The 26,246-nt window shown below is 38.7% G+C and overlaps 1 protein-coding gene across 4 annotated transcripts in view; it reads left to right on the forward strand.

Annotated features, from left to right (window-relative positions):
* Nucleotides 1–26,246, forward strand: part of cadm2b (cell adhesion molecule 2b) — a 141,963-nt gene that overhangs the window by 112,032 nt on the left and 3,685 nt on the right. For 2 of the 4 annotated variants that reach the window (XM_005735982.1, XM_005735983.1), the window contains exons 3-8: nucleotides 4,206–4,355; nucleotides 14,151–14,336; nucleotides 14,603–14,740; nucleotides 21,662–21,820; nucleotides 22,093–22,183; nucleotides 22,394–22,572. In XM_005735982.1, the coding sequence (XP_005736039.1) occupies nucleotides 4,206–4,355; nucleotides 14,151–14,336; nucleotides 14,603–14,740; nucleotides 21,662–21,820; nucleotides 22,093–22,183; nucleotides 22,394–22,572 (903 nt within the window). The remainder of the gene's footprint in view (nucleotides 1–4,205; nucleotides 4,356–14,150; nucleotides 14,337–14,602; nucleotides 14,741–21,661; nucleotides 21,821–22,092; nucleotides 22,184–22,393; nucleotides 22,573–26,246) is intronic. The other 2 variants (XM_005735984.1, XM_005735985.1) reach the window with 1 other exon arrangement.

Consider the following 26,246-nt stretch of genomic DNA (forward strand, 5'->3'; position numbering starts at 1 on the left):
ATATATAAAGCTATATTGCAAAATGGGAAAGGGCTACCAAGGGACCAACTGTAGTTTAAGAGGTAGGCCCATAAGCAGACTGATGCCTTAGAGATATTTTTAATTAAAGCAAGGTCACTATGGCAAAACAATAAAATCTTGGACTTTAATATAATAAATTTTGAGTGAAATGGGTTCACTCAGTTAAGGTTTCATTATTTTATGTTTTTAATCTTAACCTCCCTTTCTGCAGAGCTGTAGGGAGGCTGGATTGGAAAGCGGGGGAGCGAGAAGCACCCATGACATCAGATATTGACTTTTTTTTGTTAACTTTAGCACTCCATGGTATTCTCACATAAAGAAGCAGAGTATCCAGTTTGAAAAAGCAAACATTAATGGTATTCGTGTATCACAGGGCAGCAGTTAGTTTCATCAAGACATCTTGGGTCACTCAATCCTCACCTATTCACTGTCACGGCAGGCAGGTTGCATCCTGTCTGCTGTGAATATGTGCAAGCTGTCAACCTTCAGCTGTAACTGCCTGAAAATAACTACCCCCCTCTTTTTCAGTATAATACACCTAACCACTGAGAAAAGGATATAGCAATGCCCAGTATTGAAGTTCTTTAGCCTGCAAAAGTGAAAAACGTTGTGTTTAAAGGATGGCCTATCCTCCCCCAAAACATCTTGCAAAAGTGCAGGCTTATTCCTCATTTCATCACTGCACTTCACGGAGTCGTCTTGGCTCATCAGTAGAGCAGACAACCTTAATACCTCTATTACTTCTACAGTTTGTTTTCATTCACTGGGAAATACAGCCATGACTCAACACAAACTACACATCCTTGCTTACTTTTCTCAATATTTTTTCTTTCATTCATTTGGAGACAGATAATACTTGACAGACAGACAGACTACTGGACTTTTAAAAATTTGACTCCAATAAACCTGTACCTTTGAAAAAATCTTATGAAAGCTTCTGCTGTTTAAAAATAATTCTGTCTTTATTTCACTTCCCACTTCATATAGTCATTTTTCTAAATAACTAAATGCTCTGAAGCTACAGTTTTTAAAGGGCTCCAATATTTATATCACTCTGTTTCTTATTTCCATCAAAGAAAAGCGAATACAGCCTTTGTGCTCGTAACGGTGTTTATCTACAAAGCATAATCTGATACTATGAAGATTCACGTCGATGTAGCTTGTACTTTTTTCCCAGAGTGTGCCTGTGTTCTTCTTAGGGAGATGTTCGATTAGGCATCTGTCTGTCCACTTCAACAGTGCAGTAGTCATTAGAAAAGACCCTGCACACCAATCATTTTACCTCTGCTCAAGTGGAAGCTGCGATTACAAGGTCACCAGACTTTATTACCTTAAGTACAAAATGCACAACGCATTTTTCATTGTGCCATGTATTTTATGCCTTGTTCCACTCATTCTTTAACTTTAGCAGATGCTATTAAAATGATGGGATTTTAGTAGAAGGCAAAGCAGTATTATCACTGTCATCACACCATGAGAGTATGGCTGAGACAGTATGCCTCAACATACCAGGATCCTGAAACTGAAACAGCTAAATGCAGTTCAGCCATTACTTATTTATTTAGACCTGTGTTTTATCAGCTGTAATGTGCTAAAATTCTTCAGAAATAGCCTATTGCAGGCTTTAACAGATATTAAATGAACAGTATCTAAATTCTTGCATGTTTCTGAAGACGGTTATAATAAGGTAATTACAAGAATGCCTAATTATTCTCCCTACCTTACCTTTAAAATCCTTCATGGATACATGTTGTTACACACACCTCTGTGCACCTGTAGTATGCTGCTGAACCATGCTTCTTTAAAGGTTAGTGTACATGGTTGCACAGGACAGTGTAGTATCCTTTTAGCGGTTTGTGATTCATTGACTTTCTAGAATATTGTTTGCCACTGTTCTGTAGAATTAAAGCCAGCCGCCCTCCACTCACAATCTCAAAAAAGAAAAGAAGAAGAAGAAGAAGAAGAAGAAATGAAATACACTCTGTAGCTGGCACTGGGGATTATGTTTCCTCAGAAAGGACAGCATTTTCTCACTCTAGACTCCTACAGAATGTCAAGACAGTGGAATTTCATGAATTTATTAAGTAAAGATCAGTTAGCTCCAGTGCACCTGAACCATGAAAACACCACCAAAAACAATATTCACAGCATAGCCATACCTCTGAATATGTGAAAAGCCTTTATTGGCTTGACAGGCATAATTAAAAGAAATTTTAGGGGTTTTTTTGACTCAAACTGGGGTAAAACCTGAGGGACTGACAGTGATATTTATTACTGTTTGGGTTTTTACCTATTTTTATAGCATTCTCTGTGAATAGTGAACAGCATACTCTGGAGACATGCAGCAAAGATACCGAAGAGATTATATGAAGAAAAAAAAAAGCTAAGCAGAAACTGACAACAACACCTCCACATGGTACCCCCCACACAATGTATTTGCATCAGCATTTCCTACCCAGCTGCATTTGAATTATTGTGATGATGGCATTTTTAAGTCACATTTCATTAGTAATTTGAGCAATAATAATAATGATGATGAGATTAAATGATGCGGCAATACACAGTAATAATAGATGATAAAAGCCAATAATAAATGATAAATCTGTACAAATATCAAAGAAAGCGTTTAAAAATGCATTTTGAGAAGTGTTACTGATTGAGCAGTGAGCAGGTAGTTGATCAATAAAGCCACTGCCACAATATTAAAATCAGCAAATGTGTGCTATTGCGTTGGTCCCTTTCTTGTTGTTAAAACAACTGGTGCTCCTATCGGAATGGACACAAGAGCTGTGGGGGTATCATGTGGTCTCAGCACTGGAATATTGGTAGCAGGACCTTTAGATCCAGTCGATTAGAGGGTGGAGCACTGCTGGTGGAGACTGATGTGCCATTGCTTTTTCTGCAACAGACTTTATGCAGGATGCGTCAAGTTAACATCCGCATGAATCCAAGCAACTAAGGTTTTCTATAACAACATTGCATTGCAACAGGATTATCGGTGTTATTCACCTCACCTGTCAGTGATTTTACTGCCGTGGCTGATGTATATGGTGTATATGTAATGTGTGTAATTTGGAATATTTTCCTATTACTATTTATAGTCAGCCTCACCTTCACCTCTTTCTGACAATGGTCTCCATCAGGACAATCGAGGTCAAGGAAGGTCCACAGACCTATGGCTGTCCCAGCCTCTTCTGCTCCCATGTGTGAGCTGGACTAATGAGGCAGACAGCTGCTCCCGTAGTTGAAATGTCCCTGTGGTGAACTGTACCTGGGAGAGACAATGTCACCTTCAAATTCAGGCATATTACTGTACTAATGGAAACCAAAGCAGACGTGTAAAATCAAGAGAAAAAAATGTGCAAAGATTAGCTTTTAGACAGTGAAATGTATCCAGGAAAAGGCGGTACATTAGTTTCAAGCATGAACTCGAAAGCTTTATTGCTTTAACACAATTTATCCTTTAAGGGTATAGCCTGCTCAGGCTCATATTAGCCTACACTTTGTCTTATCACAATTCCCTACGAAGGAGTATTGTTTTAGACATCTGATTCTGAAGCTTGGCAGAGTTCAATAAAACAAAGGCGGGATAGAAATGCGTCTGCAATGTAATTAGGGGACTATGCTGAGACGACAAGTACAAATGTGGAATAAGAAGGTAAAATCCAGCAAGGCTGAGTGATTAGGCCTCATTTGGATGTCTTCTACACACTGTGACGAGCGGCTGTTTCAGGGCACGGCAGTCACTCGGATCGAAGGCCCACGGTGTCTAGGATTATGTGTCAATTTACCACCCAGCTGCAGCTATACACTCTACAGCAGAACATGACTACCTCTAATTAGGCCATGCTACCAATTAGAGCCCAGCAATAAGGAAGCAAGGAAAGCACTTTGGGAGATTAAAACCTACCATTGTTTCCACGATAAAAAATCACTGTCTTCTACAGCTGTCAAAGGCTGGGGACCATGACAACCAGGCTCCCATTAAGCTATCTTTGGTTTACTGTGATGTAATGAAGACGTAAATGGAACTGGGCAATATGACAGAACATTAAGTTTGCAAGGTGTCAAGCCTGAAATGGTACATTAATGTGATTCTGTGAAAGGACAGTAAAAACTAGCCCAATACAGCAATCTACTCATGTCACAACCATGACCTCAAACTGTGTTTTATAATCCTACAGGTATCCTGGGTCAGATCCCCATAACTCAGAATGTGACGGTGGTGGAGGGGGCCATAGCCAACATGACCTGTCGTGTGGATTACAATGATAACACTTCCCTCCAGTGGTCAAACCCTGCACAGCAAACTCTCTTCTTTGGGGACAAAAAAGGTAAGTAATACTCACAGGGAAAATGCTTGTGATGATTAGATAATGAGATAAAGACGTCTTAGGCAGATTATATTACAAGAGTCTTATTCATTAATTTTTTAAAATTTGGAGCATTCAAAATTGCCCCTGCCTGCAAGCACGCTGTTTGACTGAACACAGGGAAAAAATGATACGAGAGAAATAAATGCATCACTCGTAATGTTGAAGGAGACTATTAATGAATGTGTATCTCCATTGATGTCCCAGGGCACAAACTAAGCAGAAATAGACTGCTTTTGAATTGCACTTTTGTAATCATGAAACACTGACAGTGTTGTTTACAGCACAGTAATGCCTGTGGATTGTAAGATGATTGGGCTTAATTAGTATTTTAGTTGCCCTACATTTGTATAGCTGTTTGTATGTCACTCTGGAAAGGAAGTACAGTGTTGCAACCTTGTGAAACACGGCCTCAGCCAGAATGAATTATAATGTGCTCTCACCAGCCAAATCCAATTTAAAGGTGACAAAAAGTCCAGAGTTGATAAATTGGAATTGGGGTGAAAGGGAGTATAACATTGGACTGGTATGGAAGGGCTGGGGTGTTCATCTTTCAGTGTTTCTCACAGCATATTACCCATTTCATTTATGGTGTAGCTGCTAATACAATATCATTGGTTCAGTGATTGAAGATGAACTTTCCCTTTGAATAACAATTGATAAGAGGCAGAGATGCCAGAGTGAACCAGCAGAATGAGAGTCACAGTCTGGATTGAAGAAATACTTTCTCCCTCACAAGTGATTGGATTTAGTAATGAGGTCTAAGGTGTTTTATTAGATGAAATTACTTCCAAATACAATTAAATGAAAGTTAACTGAATCTTAAACAGATACTCTTATGTGAATGGTGTAAATGTGACCAAAGGATCCGGTCTTTGAGCCAAACCGTATTTTTGGAGAGAATAATAGTTGTGGTATTTTAACATGTCAAAGGTAAAAGCCTTTAAAAATCATTTGGAATGGATTTTAAATGTTTCTGATTACGTCACTTTGATATTTTCCATCACATAATGCAAATGTTTTTTCCCTCCCTAGATTACACAGTGTGACTGGCTGCATCATTAACAGTTAAGGGCAACAGCTGGCTGATAATATACATTAGCTAGTGCTGTAGCTCATGCTTATAAAACATCTTACAATGTAGAAATTCATAATATTTGATGGGGCGTTAGTTTAGGCCCAGTGGCCATGCATGCCAGTCGGCTATTAAGCCTGTGGAAATGGGAAACTGCAATTTCTGATAAATCAGTGACACGACAACAATGATATTTTTGTTTTCTTACCTTGAGGCAACTGTTGTTGTCTTTTGGTGCTATATCAATAAAATTATATTTTCACGTTTGACTTGTATTTCCATTGCAACTTGACTTTTATTAGACTTGTTAGACACCTATAGTTTCAAATGAACCAGATCATACCTGAAAAAGACTCTTCTTCATTATCAAGAGATGTGACGTGATGAATCAACTTCTTTTTTTAATTTAACATAAATGAAACCGGCTGGCTATAATATGTTCCTATCTCCTGTGAGTGCAGAGCTGCATCTACTTGTAAATCTGCAATGCTGTTGCTTTAAGCATGTAAGGAGAGCTTGGGGAGCACAATACGTGTGAGCCATTTTGCCCTTCTTGGGTAACAATTTATATTGGATGACAGAATCCTTTTCCTGAGCAATAAGGATGACAAAATGAATATAGTCCATTCAGCAGAGGTTGCCAGGGCTAAGTGTGGGAACACTTCCTCTTCATCTCCTACAGCCAAATGAAAAGCCTTATTGGCACAACAAATATGATGCCTGTGAGGCTATCAGGACAAACTGGAGGCGTAGAATGACACAGGCTTCATATGACGAACAGGGTGGGACACCTGGGAAGAAATCTCTGCTGTGCCAAATCACCAGTTAATTGCTTGGCAGAGGGCTGCAACTGTCCTTCTTCTGCCGTTTGTTGTGCCTTGTTGTAGAGCCAATGAAAAATGTTAAATTCAACCTTATGCTACCTTTCAGTCCAACAACTAGCTACAGACTGGTTGAGCTTGAGGCAAGCTGTTCTCTCCCTCTCATGAACAGCTGCTTGTGGACTGCTGTCACGGAGTAATTTAGATTTTTGTAGCCCTTCCTTTTTGCTAGTGTTTAGATTTATGGCTTTATTTTTTTTCCTGATGTTCTGATAGATATCTCCTTTCCTTTGTGCTTGTTGTCTCTGTGTGCTGTCCACCTCTGCATACTATAATCCTCTTGGGAATCCATGACAACATGGCCATATGTAACCATTTGAAGCTCATGCAAGTTCCCTTTATTCTCTCTTCACAGAGAGGATGGGGGGAGTTTGTCATTGTGCATGTGTAATCCAAAGGCGATTCAGCTTTCACCACTTTTATGTGTGATTCTGGATGCATAACACATAGAAGTAATGATGCTATGAGGCATATTTTTTGAAATCTACTCTTGGTCATTCCCTCAAGCTTGGTATTAAAGATAAGGGCATGTGTCTGGATGTGTTTGGAGCTTGATCTAAAATTGTGCGAGAGGAAAAGGAGTATTAAAATGACCTTTTAAATTCCTTTGAGAAGTTATAGCAGAGTAAAGTGAAACAACTAAAAAAAACCTGACATTCCATATTCAATTGAGTTTTACAGCTTCTGGGTAAAGTAAGACAAAATCTGATCTTTGCCCGAGCTATAATTTGTTCCATTTTAATTCAGGTCTGACAAATTAGATTTTTTTAAAACTGCATTACAGCCAAGGACAAAGGGATTTCTGTGTCTTTCAAAAACACTGAATATCATAAATCTACTCCAGCTTAACAGAACTATATGTAGTGTGTGCAATGTCTTTGGAATTATTATTGACACTGTTTGTTTCAGTTACATCAGTTATGGCCAGGAAAAATACTTCACTTAAAAAAACACATCTTCCAAGGCACAGCTTTCTGATTAGCCACTCCTATGGTAAAGGTAAATTATTTGTAACTGTTCACCCTTGCCAACATGGTTTACTGTTATTAGACGACAAGCAGACGTGAGCAAGCTGTATTTGGTGTTATAATACAAGGGATCACATTAAAGGATGCACTCTTGTGCTTCAGTTTTGTGCATCATTTTTAGATCTTTTGGCTGATAATTGGGTTTTAAGTTACTAGAATGAAAAACTTGATAGCATGCCAAAAAAATAGCAAAGATTTGGAACAATAAACACCTATGATCACTACTGTACTGTATTAAACTCTGCCTAGTTGCTAGTTAATGCTTTATTCTGGGATTTTACGAGAAACCTTCCACTTCTTACACAAAAAATAGTTTTTCTTATCCAGTTAAATGAACATAGTCTTTTCACATTACAGATCGGCAGTACTCATAACCCTAACGCCAACATTAACATTATCATTTTATTATTAGCTATGGCCACTAGCCGCTACCCTAACAGTGGGCAAAAATAATAACTGTTTTAATGATGGCACTAATTATGCACAGTTTTTCCCCAGAGTGTCTGTAACTCATAGAGGCCTGGCAGTTTTACAACTGCCTTGCCAAAGGGGTTTGAAAGAAACCATCAGGGGCTGTTGGTATAGGAGACCATCAGACAAAGTGCAACCACAACTTTGATCTCTGGAACTGTGGTTGCACTTTGTATAATTTTTCTTTGTTGTAACATCTCACACAACTTTCACATTTTGATTTGCATGATTACAAAAATGTCAGTCACAAAAAGCATTTAATAATCAACTATTGTTAATTATTTCATGGTGAGTATTGTACTTAATCCCAAGAATACTCCAGTTGACCTTTGGCTGATTTAATAACAACATGCAGCAAAGGAAGGATCACAACAGTGCATAATTAGATTATAAACCCACTGGGATTCCTTAAATGAAACACAATTCCAGCAGTGCATCATGCAAAAACTAAAACTTCTCTACACAGCGATGGTGTGACAAACCTGCAAAAAGGATAAAAGATTAAACAAGGCCTAGGTTGCAGGTAGGAACGAGACAGTGCAATTGGTCACAACTAAAGCGATATGTATTATGGGCGAGAGAGCCAATGATATCTCATCCTGTCCCATAACAGGCTCAGTGAAACCTTGAGATTGTTAACCTTGCTAGATTTCCACATCCGATCCATATGTGTTGGATTGTCTCTGCATATTTGTCTAAAGCTGAACACAGCCCTCTTCTTATTTCATGCCAGCTGGCTCTTTGGCATGCGCCTCCTCATCCATTATGAGCATCTGAGTCGTGGTTGATTGTTGCCACCTCACAGGCTTCAGACAACACTAAGGCAAAGACCAGCATTCAGACAAACCACAGACCTGAGACAAGGGAGACAGATAGGCTTAATAGCTAGGCCAATGCATCCTTCATTTATTAGGCTGATTAGTGGTTACTGAAAGCAAACAGCTCTGTGGTGAGTTGCCACAATGAAAAAAATTGATTTAGACCATATGTCTTTTGTAGAATTATCCCTTTCATATGCTACTGGAGTTTAAAATTACGATTCCTGAGCAGGGCAAATGAGAACAGAGCTGTCTTTTACTGTCTTCATTATGATTAACTTCACTTTTGGCTTCTGTGAGAAAAGGATAAATGTAAGCAGCAGGGTTGTAAAGAATGGTAATGACATCTGTGAGGCATGCAGAATGGAAACAGAATATTTTGTCAGATATGGGAAATATGAATAATGCAATTAATGGAAAGCTGCTGCAGGTTGCATGTCAAAGGCAGATAGCAAATTGCTAATTTGATCTACAGCGCGTGGAGCAATGTAGAGCAATATACGGCATATACATGCCATAGCAGATTGTTAAAGACTTCTCCCCATTTCAGTTCCATCTCTCAGAAGTTCATGGTTCTTCATTCATGACATTTAATTGGGGCATTCAGTCTGGATCATAAAGGTCACAAAGCAAAATTGATCTTAATTGGCTTGTAGTAATCAAAATGCTGTTATGTGCTAAATGAATGCTCTAATGTGAGCATTAAAACATTCATTAGCTTGAGAGAATGAAGGATAATTACCAAGGATGCAATTACTGGAGTGAGCACCAATGAAAGCCCATTTAAGCCTCCTTTCTAGAAAACACATATTTGATGGTGTGTCTGTTATCAGCAACTGAGTGACACTTACCTTTAAAATTCCAGTTGAACTACATATTATTATTAGTCTCATTATTGCTATTACAATTATTATGACTGTAGTTTTGTATACTTCATTCATAGACTTAAATTATAAGATAAAATAAAGGACATAAACATACAAACAAAAAACATTTAAGTAAGATGTAAAAGATCAAAACATAGCACGATGTTAACTTCATAAATGTAAATGTCACATAATATTTTTCCTAATCTTCTTGGGGAACTAATTTTTACATGTGACGAGGCATAGATTTGCTGTTCCCAGTGTAATTGGCAGCAAACATTTAAAAAGTGCCTCATGGCCTCAACTAATGTATTTCTTTGGGGACTAATGGGCTTTTAAGTGTACTCCTTTACCTCTAGCTTCACTGAAATGTGAATCTACCATTAGGGTACTCTACACTCAGCTAGGATCACTTCTGTGCGCAGCTACTCTTCTATGCACTAAATGATGATCTGTGCCACACTGCACTCTAATGTATAAAAGCTACTTTCAGGTGCTCCCTTATTCACAAGGGGTCACCACAGCAGATGGTGCCACATGTTTGATTTGGTACACCTGATGCAACCTCAAAGGGATTTGAGCCTCCTCCTGGTCTCAGTCCAGTGAACTTTCATTTGTTAGCTAAATATGTAAACCACTGTACTATGAAACCTCTCATGTGTAACTTATAAGTATTTAGTGTAATTATCCGTTGTATTTAAAGGCCCTTAGAAGTTTAAGGCCCAACTGAAAGAAGTGAAAAGACTACATTGTAAACTATTACAATTATATAATCCTGCTTGGTACTTGTTTTGGTCAGGATTTAATCTGGAGAAACTGACAGCATAGATGGAGGAAATTCCACAGTGTACGATCAAGTTAAAGCTAGTTAGTTGAGAAATGGACAAAAATATATTAAATCTCATTATTCACTGCATGAAGAAGGTACGCAACATAGCTGCTGGAAAAATTCCTCCCTCTTTGCTTAGCTCCCTCAAGTGCCGGAAATTAGTCCAATTTGAGCAGCATCTGCTCTGTGGGATCTTTGAAAGCACGGGCAATGACAATGGCCCTTTGGAACAAGGCTCTTTCCTTTTCTTAATTGCAGCCACATGTGTTGTGGGAAAGAGCCCCCTGCCTGCACCACTATAGACCTGGAAGACATCCAGATTCGCCCACACAGTCACCGAGCGTGCACAGCTAGCAGCAAACACACTCTAATTGCAAAGAGTGGAGCCCCTGGCTGGAGAACGGGTAGGGGTTAGTTGCCAGGATCCTGTGTTCTCGCTTAAGGAGAGCTAGTGCTTTCACATTTCAGCAATAGCTCAAAGTGGTTACAGGCCATTCAAAAAAGGCCAAATGGGGAAACAGTACACATGTAACATATTTTGGCTGAACCCAAGAGCCATCAGCTTCCAAGACTAATGAGTAGATGTGGAATCTCATTTAAAATCAGAACTGTCGGTGGATACTTAATTGTTTTGAATTAAAAACATTTTAACACCCCTCAGTGTTGTGGAAACGTGAACGCCATGGGATGATTGCTCTTCGAGGCACTTTTATTTTTAAGGTCATTGCTATTCTAACCAGACCATCTGTTCTTCTTATGTGTGTCAAAACTGGGCATCAAGTTATAGTTTCACGTGTTAAAACCATTTTTGGAACATATTACCTGCAGGTGATATTCAGTAAAGTATGCCTAGATTGTTAAAAGTAAATATCAAAAACTTTGGTTATGCCCATTGACCTCACTTTGGTCTTCCACTGGTATGGTTGGTAGTGCGAAGGACTGTCAGGGAAATGAGCCAAACATTACTTTGCATCAAAAGGGCAAAGCAACAGCGTTCCTTGCCCTGAGGGAGAACTTGGGTGTCAATTTTACTGATTTGAGACAGCCTTGGTAAGGCCTCCATCGCAGAAGACGTACGGCTGCCATGCTATTAAGCTGCCATCCTGCAAGGCTGGAGCATACACAAGGTCAGGGTGCAGATTTATGTTTGTGCCTTAGCAGAATGAACAGCGCAAGTGCTATCTAGGGTTTGGGGGAAATGAACCTTTTCATCACATTGATTTCCTAAAGCACCTGGAAAAAAGCTTTGTCAGCCGTTGGCATTTGGGTCTGATTGTGACAGATCTGGCCACATTCTAGGCCTCCAGCCTGGATTGGATTCTGGTAGTATGGTTTCCTGGCCATATGCCGTTTGAGTAATAGATAACCCCTGTCTTTGGGTTATTCAAACCTTTGTACATCTCATTCTATCAATATGTCATTGACCCATGTGTTGTGTAGTACCAGTGAATGTCTAACAAAAATGCATCAGTCATGACCATCTTTTATTCAACTATAAGTTGTTTGGCAGCTTTTGCGAGGGTTCAGCCTATCAGAACAAGTAATTCGGCTACTGACATTTAGATATATTTCAATTCCGAATAGTAATATGGTGTTGTGCAGAAGATACAGAAAATGAGCTGTATCCAACTTGGTCCTTTAAATGTCATTTGAAATTATCACTGGTCTGTACTGTACTTCGGTCACTGTTTGGTATTTAAACTGATAGCCTACATCTATTGAGTAGCAGACTTTGTTAAGAGGTTGGTTTTATTTCCACTACGTAATTTTTGCGAATAGCAGTCTTAAATTTAATTGTCAGAATCCAACAAAATTGTGGTTTACCAAAGAAATATAAAGAAAGTCCCCCTTGGAGTATAATAGAAATGATTGCTACTGCATTTGTTGAAAATATGTGTAAATAAGCCACTGTGGAGTTCTAAGGGTGCTAATGGTGCAGATTGGAAGGAGGCTAACTAATCACCATGGAGAATCAGCACTTTTAATTATTCTTGTCACCCGTGAAGAAACATAATTTCAAACTAATCGTAGCTGCTGTGGTAAACCACACATTATTCTGTATTTAAACACCCAGATTGTGTGCTAGACGTAATTTTAACCAAAAAACACCAGCTTTCTCTGACCAGTTCCCTTTTACATAACAACAGCAGACCATTTATCGTCATCTCAGAGATGTTTAAGGAGCGGGGGGGTTAAGAAGAAAAGTTGGCCTGTTTCTCCTGACTTTCCTCAGTGCGTTGCAGAGATAGAGGGATATGGGCCAGGGGAAGACTAGCACTGTATGTCATCTTGTTGAAAGCTTTGATCCTCCCAGCCCATACTGCCATATCTTTCAAGTTCCTGTACAGTGTTTGCTTAGACCCCATAACCTCTCCAATGTATCCATCCACCAAAGGGTTTGCTGTTTTCTGCCAGAGCCTCTGGGCATTTTCAGGCTCTGTAGTGAGGATGCTTAACTACAAAGAACATCAGGCAGCTTTGTTTCAGGATGCTGTTTGCTACAGTAAGACTATCAAATGTTTGTATTAAGCCCTGTAGCACATAATAAGCTTGCTGTCTGATGGCACAGACAGCAAGCTATTAAATTTTAATTCTTGCTTGAAGATTGTTTTTATTTACACAAGTCCTTATTCTTGGATTACAAAAAGTCTCTAGTAAGAAACTTCTTAGGGGCATCAATGTCTTTTTTTTCCCCTCTTTCGTTTTTTTAGCTTGTGTGATTACACGATAATGATCATCAAATTATATGGTGTAATTGAAGCTGAAGAACAGCATTGTTGATAATGAACTATGCCTGTGTAAACCTAATAACCACTTCACCCAATCTAATTTAATTGTGTATCACATGTATGCTGTGTATGTTTATCACTAAAATCAAATGGAAATAACACTGGTGATTAATGATTTTTATATGGATTTGCTCTTTATCTGATAGGGCAGCACATTACATTGGTCACAATGATTAAATCCTAATCAGCACCTATTCCTGCTGCATTTTGCCAGGTTTTGCCTGTGTAGTACAATTCAATAGAGTTCAAATTGCTTCAAATGAAAAAGGGTGCAGGGAAAGCGCTGGCCAAGCCTCGGGGGACTGAGGATTAAGAATGTGCAATTTATTCAATGAAGGGCACTTTCCTTCCTGCCCTCTGTGGTTGGTCGCTTGTCGGAGCAGGTGATTTTGAATTTGAAATTGTATAGAAGATGACATGAACAAGATCACCTTTTTAACTATAGATATGTTTCTATGGGTTGGTCAGGGTGCGATCTACCCATTGCTTTTGTCACTGCTCATGTGTACAACACAGTCCTATCAGTGCAAAGATTTGAAAACATGTCCATGTCAGTATTAAAATTTTGCCTTTTGCACTGTAACTGCTGCACGTCTCTGAGCACAAGCAGAGGCAGCTGCTAAAAGTGTAAATGATTACCCTCCAAAATATTTTAATCTCAGATTGTATTTTTTTTCTATCGCTACGCTTCAGTGCGTCCCATGGATGCCTACTGTATTCTCGTTGAATGCGAATAAGCCTGTCAGCCTAGAATGGAAATCAAAAGAAAATGTTTCAAACCACTGGCCACAGTATGTGTTTGCAGCATTTGACAACTATTAGAAATAACTGAAAGCACAGTGTATTCTGCCTTGTTCTGGTAAAGGTCATCTGAATTTCATAGTACCTCTACACGTTTGCTGCCCTCACTGAAATTCAGTGCGCATTTGCTCATTAGTTAACTGTACGTCTTCTTTCCTCTGCCCTCTATGACTCTTTGTGTCCTCCTTTCTTGCATAGCTCTGAGGGATCACAGAATTGAACTAGTTCGAGCCTCATCGCAGGAGCTCACCATCCGAATCAATGACGTCAGCCTGTCAGACGAGGGACTGTACACTTGCTCGCTCTTCACGATGCCTGTCAGGACCACCAAGGCCTTTCTCACTGTTCTGGGTGAGCATGTGCATTTTGGTGAAGTCTCCATAGGTGAATTACTTCTCAGAAAATAAACACCTGCACATGCTTTTAGGTTCTGACATTAAAAAACTGCATGACTGTAACATTGTCTGCTAGATGAAAAATAGTAATAATAAAGTTAAACTATCTTGTAAAGAAAGATTGATATCTGAAATAAATTATTTTTGTTGCTGTTAGAAGAAATCCACCTAGAATTCCCACTGAGATATTACTCAATGTGCATACAGTATTTTTTTAGTTGTTAGATTGTAGATTTACATTTCTGTGCACTGCAGGAGTGCCAGGACGACCAGAGATCACAGGCTTTACCAAGCCAGCAATGGAGGGGGATGTAGTCACTCTCACATGCACCACATCAGGCAGCAAACCAGCTGCTACCATCCGATGGTTCCGAAATGACAAGGAGGTCCAAGGTAAGTGTGTGGAGTGGATTTAAGAAGCCATTGTATTCTCATTGTACTCTCTGTCCATTTCTATCTGTTAGTAGGTGTCCTTACCGTCAACTCACTCCGGTGCTATATTTCTTTATGCTAAAATATTCATGCATTTTTCCCGTGGCTGTATTTCAATAGTTCTGTGAGTTGCATGGTGCATTATCAGCAATGCTATTGTACTTGGAAGCTGTTCACTAGCTAACTTTTATTGATTCTAATTAAAAGTTAACTGTAAATAAAAAAATTCTCTGCATTCAGTGTTCATTGTCATTCAAATGAAATTAAAGATGCATTCAGTCAGTCGATTCATAAAAAGCAACAGCATCCAATACAACAGTTCTTAAAAAATATAAAAATGTCAAATCTAACGTTTCTTCTTGGGCTTCAGTAAACAAAATTCCCAAAAATGCCATTTCCTTTGAAATAAAACAGAAAAAGAAAATTTTAGAAACCCATATGTTTGTGTTTTGCTGAATATTTTATACAGTATATCTAACATATTTTCACAAGCTTTTAAATTTCTTCTTTTGATTGAGTGACTCCTCCATAAACTGTACAATTACTGTATATTTTGATTTTAAGACAAAGAAGTTATAATTGACTGAATTGATCTATTGCATTTCAGCTTTTTCAGTCTTTTGCTAATTGATTGGCAAGGAAAACCAGTAAAGAAGGGCACAAGAATGTGTAACAATACAAACCTGGAAAGAGCAGATACCTAATTTAATCCAACTACCCCACTGAAACAATGCAATATCAGATGGTAAACCATGATGTGCAGTGATTACAATAAACCAGCAGAAGTTTTCAGTGGTTCCACAGAATCATACAAGCTTTCACTTTCTTGTACACTGCTTTCCAAACTCTTTGAAACTCTGCACTTTATGTTGTATAGCTTTTATCACCTTCTTATTTCTGGTTTTAAGAAGCACAGGGAAGACAAAAACATTAAGAAATAGGAGTGGAATGTTTTTCCTCAATTTGATGGCTGAGATATGCTGTTTGGAGCTCTTTAATGTAATGGAGCCTGCTGTGGAGGCTCAGTGTGACAGTTGCTCTTTATTGAAGATTTGCACCAGAGAGTTTTTTCTTGGTGGTTCTGTCTGTGTCTGGCCAACATGGCATGATGATTGATGGGAGAGGGGCTGGGATATGAAGTTTTCTTGTTGAAATGACATGCACGTAGATTCCTGAAAGGCTAGTGGAGAGCTGGCACACAGCATCACAACCAGACTTGCTGTCCGTCTCAAGATGCAGTGAGAGATGAGATGATATTTTTGTGCTTTATGTTTTAGAATGTACTTAAATCCTTAAAGCCTAAAAGCATATAATCTTAGGATATATGGACAAGTGCACATAAGCCGAGTATAAAAATGCAATCGAGCAGAGTTCAAAGAGTGATGCATGCAAATATCAGGATAATACCTTTTGCTGTGATATAAAAATTTAATACCTTATTGTTCACCGGGGTTTCACAAGCAACCATAAAGTGAAGATAAAATGAAAAAAATCCCATTATTTATATGTGATATAGAAAATGGCATTTAAATATGTAGAAATTGCGCGTCTCTAAAAAAGATCCTGTGCCCCCAGTCTGCCCCAAACTGGTATGTTGTATACAAATGTGCTTTTATTAGTTTTACTGGCATACAGTGGATTTTATTAAGTCGCTTGGGCAAACACATCAGGAGTGTTGCATCTCCAAGTCAAAGAAAAAAAAAGAACATAGCAGAGACTGGAGGGCTTGACTTAAAAACTTCATTTCCATGTCAAAGTGTCAAAGACAGGGAATGTCAATCAGTGCTCTGGATCCAAGTCTTTTGTAGGTGTGGCTTTAAAGCTTTCTTTAGCGAGTATGTTGTGGGAGCAGCATGTTTTGCCATTGGTTCTTCTGTGGAAGATCATTGCCGCCAGTGTCTGCTGTCAGTCAAATCTATCCCCACTGGGGGACCAGTCTACAAAGCTCTAAGACGACAGAAGGTGTAATAGCAAAAACATGTCATATTTATTTCATGCTCTGATGATTTGTTTTTCGACAATTTATATTAGAGGCACACAGCATTACAAACCTCAAAATGCAACTGTCATCTAGTGTCAAATAATTTGTTTACAGAGTATAGAGTCATACAAGTTACTTGTGTCGCTGAATGACAGCTAGACTTCAAATTGTAATCTATTGAGAAAAAACCCCACCCACTGTTACTCTCTTTGCATACACAAAGTTATCCTTTTTCCACAGCGGTTTGAGATAAATTGAAATTTTCTATTTGGCATATTAGACACTTAAATTGTCCAGCTATCCTACAGTACAGTTCGACAATACATTTCTGTCCTCTATTTTAAATTAGTGCTCGCTTCTTGTTGAGCAAGTTTTACTCATTTCTTATCCATATACCTTTCTTAGTATACAAACAGTGTCTGCAGCAGCGGTTGCTGTAGGAAAGAGCAGGGATTGCAATTTCTAGCCTTCTTGTGGTATCAGGGATATATTTGTATAATTGTGCTATCGTCTTACTGACAAAAGCTGACAGCCCAGTAGTACACAGTGAAATGTATATCTATCATATCAGTTTCATCTTTAGTCATTTATTTATTCATTTTGTCCCCTTTCCTCTACTTTCCCCATTCCTCTCACAATTATCTCACAAGAGCTCTGACAAGGAAGCAGTTACCATTTTTTTAATACCTGTGGCCATCAAGGCTGTGTGTCGCTTCATATACTGAAATATGTTTCCTATATAGCCAGTGTCTCACTGCCTAAAGTAAGATATGTTTTAAGAAAAGTGTTTAGAGTTATTTTCAGTGCTTTTCCTTAAGTCCAACATTAGACCTGACTGCCTTTTTACTCATTACCAGTGTTGGTCAATTTAATTACTAATTACTGATTGCTTCTCCAAAAAATTAGTCCTCTTACTTTACTGATTACTTATTTTCAAAAGTAATTAATTACTTAGTTACTTTTCAAAAACATGATATACAGCCTGAATACGTAATAAAGCAATAGACCTTTCAGCCCAATTCTATTTTTTATGGATAATCCATCATATAAAATTGAATCGAATGAAAAGCCTCTTTTAATTTTATGCACATTGCATTAAGCAAAAATATAATTATATGCAACAGTCTTTGACTTGAAGAAATTCTTTAACATTTAAACCTATTTTCTGCATATTCCAGCATATAAAATAAAATAATGTTTTGTGTTCACACTCACTCTTTCAAATAGACCCAAGTAAAACACAACAAAAAATAAATAAAATCCTGTCGCTCATAAAGCTATTTTCACCTGTTTAGCAGGAGTGGGGCCGATGGAGGTTTGCAGCGGTCATGTCAGTGGAGAATTCCGGGGGTTTCTCTGTGAATTTCACATTCCCGTGGCAGCTTGCTAGGTGCTTGCTCAGATTTGAAGTTTACTTTTTAACGTCACATGTGCTTACGTCACTGTCATGAGACTCTCTCACAAACAAAATCACAACGGTTTAGTAACGCAGTAATGCAGTGTGCTTATGGGAAAGTAACAGTAATCTAATTACTTTTTGAAATAGTAATCCCTTACATTACTCATTACTCGAAAAAGTAATCAGATTACTTGTAATGTGTTGCTGCCCATCTCTGCTCGTCAGAATGTAAAAGGATATAGTACGTATACCTACCCATCTAAAGAGAGATGACTTGAGAACAGGCTACATTTTTTTTTGCCCCAATTTTAATATTAATTGGTGTTTTTACATTTTTAATCACTTATGATATTAGATTAGATTAAAATCGCATTTAAAGACAGAGGTCCTTAGCTAATTAGCCCAGTTGTGTGGTGGAACCAAAATACAGCATAACACCCTCACATTCCCAGTCACTCAGAATTTACACTCTGAGCTAGAGGATCACTGGCTGTCAGCCGGCTGCAGTGCCCTTCCCAGCCAATTTCCAGCTACTGTCTCACTCCTCCTCTTGTAAGACTACCTATATTCTGTCTATATGTTCTGTGCTATTCACTAAATAGCTGAATGCATCAATATATAAACTACCTAATAATATTTTTAGCGCATGTCTTGCACACAGTGTGACAAAATAATCTGTAAAAGGAATGTAATTAGTAAAAGTATTAAAAGTAAAACCAACAATCACTACAGACTGATTTGTGGCCAGTATTTGTTATTTGTGCATTTTAACTATAAATTTTATAACTTAATTTCACCCTAACTGTTTGGTTAGATGTACAGATGGATGGATGAATGCTCATGTTTGGCCAATTATTGATTGATCTTTGATCCAGTAGTGCAGCCAAATTATACACTTATTTACACCGAGATAATCCAGTACAGAACAGGCTCAGCTGTCATGGAGCACTACTTGTGTAGACTACACCTAAGACAGGAAGTTCAGTGACACCAACGCACACCTACTCCAATTTAGAATCACCAGTTGACCTAACATGCTTGTCTGCGAGAGGAAGCCAGAGCATGATAACGGAATCAACACAGGCACAGGGAGAACATCCAAACTCCACACAGAGTTTGTAAGGTGAAATTACATTACAAACATGTAATCAATCAGTGGATATTAAACTGTGTAGTGTCAATGAATATAATGTATACGAAAAAAAGGACATGTTACTTCTGGTTGGTGGGCACACATGGCTTCTCTACATTTCCATTGTTGGGGCTTATTTACTGCTATCCTAAGCTTGAGCAAAATGGGTAACTCAGGTAGCAAGCATTTGGCTCTGGAGGAATGTCACAGTTTATCTGTTCCAGGCAGGGTCAAAGTTTAAATTCTTCCTTTATTTAAAGGTTTACTAAAGTTTGTCTAAGTCTATATATTGGCCCCAGGCCTGTGTGTCATGGGAGACACCACCAAGAACATTTCCCAACAACCCACCACTGAGGATCACTAGACCACACAAGCCTTTCTGCTACAACAAGGCTCGGATCCAAGAAAGTACTTGGATCGGGAATAGCCACTTGGGTGGAGGCCCCAGGGACAATGTGAGACGTGCAGAAGGGATTAGAACTCCCAGCTAGCCTGAGACTCACTAGCTCCCTCCGAACTAACTGGAGGGAGTTGCTGGAGAGACAAGAATACCTGGTCATCTCAGGCCTCTATTACAGCTGTGACCCTGAAGTGAAAGAAGTATTTTGGAGAATGAATGAGAATGAAGAAAGGAAAACACCAAAATAAAATGATGACTCCAAAAGCCCCCCAAAAAAGCTGAATTTGAGTTAGTACTATAAATTACTTCATTAGCAATTGAATAGAGAAAAGTAGTCACAGAGTAAAAGACAAGATCAGTCCAAGTTCAAGGTTCATCTGCCTTTAATTTTCCAAGATATACCTCAGCAAATCAGTTAAGGTCAGAGAAAAACACCAGAATCCTGTCACCGACACACTTTCTTGTTAAAACAGACACTGCTTACAGGAGTGCCTCCAGTTGCCTGAATACAGCTTTACTGGCCTCTTGGGGTACTTGTTCAAAGCAAGCACAATTGGGCACATTCCCATTCTTACGAAAGCTACCTTAGCGTGTTCTCTGGCAATGCTAGCAGCCGCCTTAAAAGAGACTGACAGTTCCTCTGTTGCAACCCTGATGCTGTAGGCGACTTGATGAATGAGAGAAAAAGCTGGAGAGATTTGCGCTTAATGCCACAGAGGCGCTTCCCTTTCCCCTCCTGTACTCCAGGGCAAAATCCAAGGCATCTGACTCTCAAATATAAGGCCTCCGACTTTCCTCTTTGCTCAAATCCTATGTGATGCTTGGATTTTTTATTTTTTTTCAAAATCTTGACATTTATGATGCACTCTGTTGCTCTGTGCTTTGCATTCTTATTCTTAGCGTTATTAATTTCAGTTTTGAAGTTTGACTTTTTAACATTTGTAGGCTACTCTGCAGTACATTAGGATTTTGTCAGACCATTTCATGAAAAATGGAGTAGTGTGGCACAAACAGAATAGATTAACCCAAAATGATGATGCTACGGGTAATCTGGGTTTCACTGAAAGGAGCTTTTAGTGTTTAATAGACCAATATCAGTGTGTAGGTGTGTGTTTCTGAAGGAGCTGAGTGAGCACACACATATGTATTGATTGACTCTGGTTTGCTGTGGATGGCAGGCAGTCCAGGGGGAGATGGTTGGAAGTATGTAATGTGAGGAGGATGCAAGGAGGTAGGGGTGAGTGGGGTAGCATCTCCAAAGAAAAGTCCTTCTGAGGCCATTGTCAACTAATGTCTTGTTTAGATCCAATAGCCTTGTACAGCAGATTCTAGGTGCCACACTAAGTGCTGACAAGAGAGTAGCCACAAACGGCAATGAAAGGCTTTCAATTACAAGTTAAAAGGCATAGCTTAATGAGGACAACATCACAGGGCAGGGGAAAAATGAAAACAAATTGAGATAAGTTGAAGGCGAATGTTTTGGTATGACAAAAGACAAAAAAGAAAGAAAGAAAGAAGAAGTGTCACTAAAACTATGGAAATCTATCACATACTACTGAAGGGGGGAGCATGCCTGTTTGTGCTGGCTGGGATGTCTGAGAGATGGTCCTAGAGGAGCAAACACACCCAACCAACCGAGTCAACTCTCATATTGCTCTCCCTTCACTATTCACTCTACTTTGACTTGACTTTCAAAGGCTAAGGATTCTTTCCCTCAAAGGAGATGCAGAGAAAAACAACAACAACAACACTGCAGCTGTCTATGTCAGAAGAGCAACATCTTGAAATAAATTTCTTTCTTTTTTTTTTCACAGTTTTTCAGATTTACAAGATGATTTTTGTTTTGCTCTGCTTCTTTCTCCAAAATAATTTTCCTGTAAAAGTCTTGCTCAAAAGCTAGAACTGCTCCCCAAAACTATAAATAATTCACAAGTACATTTCACCCTGGTTCATATTCTGATTCCCCACAGGCACTAAGGAGGTGAACGCTACAGGAAAGTCATTCACAGTGAGGAGTAGCCTTCAGTTCCAGGTGGACAAGCGGGATGACGGCGTTGCCTACACCTGCAGTGTGGAGCATGTGTCTTTGTCCAAACCCTACATGACAACCGAGGTCCTGGAGGTCCACTGTGAGTGGGGTCATAGCCTGTAAAACTGGGTAGATTAGCATTGCTTAGATTAGCGAAATACATGGATTGAGATTACAGTTATGTGTCCAGGTTTAGTCTTGCATTTGTTCTGGATTAATATGGGATTATCTTGCAGGTAAGGGATTAGTGCCTAAACAGAATAGTGATATGGGCTATAGCTAAGAGCTGCTCAGTAGGCACAGAGCTAACTACTGTTGCATTTTGTGTTAGAACCACTTTTTTGTGTTTCTTTTTTTGTCTCCTCTTTGCAGATGCTCCCCATCTGGAGATCACACATTCACTCATCATCCCACAGGAAGGCCAATACTTCAAACTGGAGTGTGTTTCCATAGGCAACCCAATGTAAGTTGAAAAGCATTTACAACTTCAATTTCATATCAGCACAAATAGTGCAAATTGCACCTAAATGTAATTTGTTTTGTGCCTTGAGATGACTTGTGAAAATGAATTGAAGTGAAATCAAATTCATTATGGTTTGTTATTGTTTGGTTTTTTTTATCACAGCAGTTTATTCAGTTGCAGTTAAATACATTTTCTCAAATTCTTTCCCAGACCTGAGCCAGTGGAGTGGTCTAAAGATGGAGGAGAGCTGCCAGACATTGAGCGTATGATTGTGGAGGGAAGGGAACTTACCATCACTACGCTAAACAAGACAGACAATGGCACATACCGGTGTGAGGCCAGCAACCATCTGGGGTCCAGTAGTGCTGAATACATACTGTTTGTATATGGTGGGTACTTCAGTAAGGGCTTTTTTTGTTATGCTTTATTATTTCCCTTTGTTGCTGCTTACAAAGCTTTGCAGGCAGTTGTGTTCAAACTCAAAGGCAGATGGTGTTCATCACAAAAATACAAACCCAGTCCATGTCAAAAAAGCGAGAGTCAACTGGTAACTGTAACTGTTGAAAACAACCTGTTTTAAATATGAACGATTTTTCAATACAGGGAAATCAATAAATTGATCATCTTTGCAATATCAGATAATCAGTTGTTCAAAGTGGAGACACTTTAGGTAAGGAGTTTATGGGAAGGGAACTTCACTTCAATCATTTAACAGTCATTGATTAATAATTTATGAATTTCAGCTATCAAGGTCTCCACACCCACACATCTCTTTGAACGATAAGCAGATAGACTTAATGAATGGATATTTGGATAAGCATAAATGGGTAAACATGTTTCAGATCTTTTTCATCAAAAATAAATAAATAAATAAATAAAAATCAGATTTCCCTGAATAATGTTTGGCATTAATTTGAATGCCATCTAGATTAAATTGGTTTTAATATTTCAGACACTTTAACCACACGTTTTAACTACTATTACTACTGCAACATATGTTGTCGATATAATGGCTGGCAAATATACAGTTTTAACATTCAACACAGCCATTGGGTTCAATGATTTCAGTGTATTCTAACATGGCCATTAAGTCTACAACCATGAATAAAATGACTCACCAAAGTTGCTCAGCTAAGATGTCTGTATATTTCATTAGAAAACTGATGGTAGCTCACAACAGAGAAGGAAATTTAATTATGTGAAAACACAATGATGTATAAGGTCAACACGACACTTTACATTCTGCTTCCATCTGGATCATCAGTTGTCATTCGCAGATGACACACCGTCTTCAAATGACAACCTGCACATCCTCATCAGCATGTTGGCTTTTTAGTTTGTGAGACAGCTCTAAAGTGAGACATGTGTTTGTAGTAAATGAGATAAAATATTTATTATTATATAAGAAAAAAACTTGCTATATGGGGGTTTTATATTTCTGCCAATTAGCAATAAAAGATGGTGCAGAAGAGAGTAGATTGTGACTTGCAACAGCTAAACGGTATTATTTGACACAAAGGTGGCATAATAAGAATGATAAGTTAAGTCTGTTTAAATATCATCAATTTGCAGTTCAAATATATATTTTCTTTATAAGAATAATACATATCGTGCAGCACAGAGATCTGTAGTCATGCAGTTTTCCACTCCATGTACTCAAGAATCCACTTTCAAATTTCGCCTTGGCACTATGCAGGATAACACAGTTTACCTCACTACTTATCACGGCGTGGGTTTAGCTTCTGGACTCTTCCTGTGAGGAAACAGAAAAAAAAGTGTTAAGGATGCAGAATTTAGCTTCCAAGTACAGCCTGGAGGAGAGATAAGTTAATCCCGAGACAGTGAAGGGGTTGAGAGAATAAAGACGACATGGTCCAGAAAATGGTTCGTTAAGGCCTCTGCAGCTCATGTTTGTAACATTTATCAAATACGGCTAAAAATAAAAAAAATAAAAAAGGCAGAAACAAGAGCAGAATATTGCAATTCAACATGGATTTATTTGTTTCCACTTTTGCCAGCTAAACAGTGCCACTGGAGATTGTAGTTTGTTTGTGAACGACTTATCGCAGCACAGACTTATTCAACTCCCGAGCAGTTAGTGGATGTACGGCAGCTTTTCTGTGTGATTTTTAAAAGCAAAGGCTTTGGGGAAAAAGAAAGCTCTTCATTGGGAAATATGAAAAGAAAAGGATGACACATTGGTCTTTTCAGCTTTTGTTATCTTGTTCTCCCCTTTCAGCATGTTCATTGAACAGGGGTAGGCAGTGATGCCAGCCTAGTGTAGATCACTGTATCACCCTGTCATATCTAGACACCATGTGCTGATCTAAGGTTTCCTTCCTCGCATAAGATGTTTTTTTTTTTTATTTCAAACCAGAAAAAAGAGAAATTTGTTGAACTAACCCAGGTGTTTAGAATTATACATACCCAGAGGGTTTCTAGCTTTTGTAATACTGGCTTAGGAAATAACAGATGCGATAACCCTCAGCATCCATCTTTTACTAAATACAAAGGTTCTGGTAGGGAGGATTGAGAAATTGAGTTGAGCAGGTAAAAAGATGCGTGAGACGGGCTCATTTCCACCGATGATGACAGTCATTTTTCAGGGCTACAATGTGTCTGGCTGGATACTTACCAGGTCTCTTTGGATCGTCTCAGCCTCTAAACCTAATTTGCTAATGACAAGAGAGATGAGAAGCCATAAATGTCATCGGTCCGAAGCAATATATCACAGACTGCAATTATATCCTTTAATATACTGCATTAAATAAAGAAAAAGAAACACTGTATTAGATGACAGAGCGGTAGTAACAGATACTAGTTTAATTAAATAGAGTCTGCATACATCTGTGAAGCTGCAGACTCACTCATGCCTTTTTCTCTCACATTTCATTGTGATTGATTGTACATTTTCACCTCAACAAGCATGACACATTGTAAGTTTCACTTTTCCTGTGTGTGCTCTATTTACCAGCCAATCATCAGTTGCTTGAAATTTTAACAGATGTAAAAGTCCTTCGACTCCTTCATGCGTGACTCATCTTTTACGGGGTGATACTGCTGAAAGACTTTACTGATTCAGAGCTTGATTCATTGTGCAGCCCTTGTATTTTAACGTCAGTTCATTGTTTTCTTCTTCTTCTTCTTTTCGCTTGTATTTACTAAGGTGAAGTAAAGTCATGAATTAAGCTGCACCAGCCACACACAGTAAATCACCGGGGCTGTGTGACTGTCCTGTCAGTTTCTCACACCGACGCCTGTGCTCCTCAGAGTGGTTTGTTTTCGCTTCCAGTTGTTCCTATTTTTGCTTAGCAGACGTCATCGCCTTCGTGCCTCCCTCTCTAGCCTCAATCCTTGCAGTCTTCTAATGCCTACATTGCCACATTAAGCATAGGCAGTCACAGCTGCGTTCACTTGCACCCGCTGTGTGGCCCCGCCTCCCCTGTGCTCCACGCACTCACAAACGTGACAATGAACACACGGCTGATGATTGATGAGCTCAAAACCAGGCTTTGAGCTAGAAAGTAACATTGTTTCATTTGATGAATTCAGTCCGCTATCCTTTTCACTTTCTATTTGTTTGTTTTTTTCTAACAACGCTGTTACATATGGATCATTTTTATTACTGCATGTGATTAATTCTGTTATTGATAGCTGATGTTATGCAGATATTGTAAAAATAACAAACCCCATTGTGGAGTTACTGCTGGTAAACCACTGCATACATAAAAGTCCAAACAGGAAACATGAGTGTTCATACTTTTGTTCTTGGGCTGAAAATGAACATTATTGAAAATTATTAATGATAATTAATAACAATGTTCAGCAAAACCACATGCTTCATGTCACTATTTCACTCTGTCTCTCCTAATGGAATTACTGTTGCAGTGTTTGTGTATTATGACTTTGACATACTGAAGCACAAGAGCTGTCTGCAGGTAAAACATGGCTGCATTAAAAGAAAAAACAAGTTTGTTGGATGAGAAACTGCAAACATTACTTAGACTTAGGCTGTGCTTTGTTTTGGTAATAACTCGCATTAAAGGTGCCGATTAAATTTTCT

Source organism: Pundamilia nyererei, unplaced genomic scaffold (assembly GCF_000239375.1).
Source record: "Pundamilia nyererei isolate P.nyererei 1_Seehausen unplaced genomic scaffold, PunNye1.0 scaffold00066, whole genome shotgun sequence".
Lineage (NCBI taxonomy): Eukaryota > Metazoa > Chordata > Actinopteri > Cichliformes > Cichlidae > Pundamilia > Pundamilia nyererei.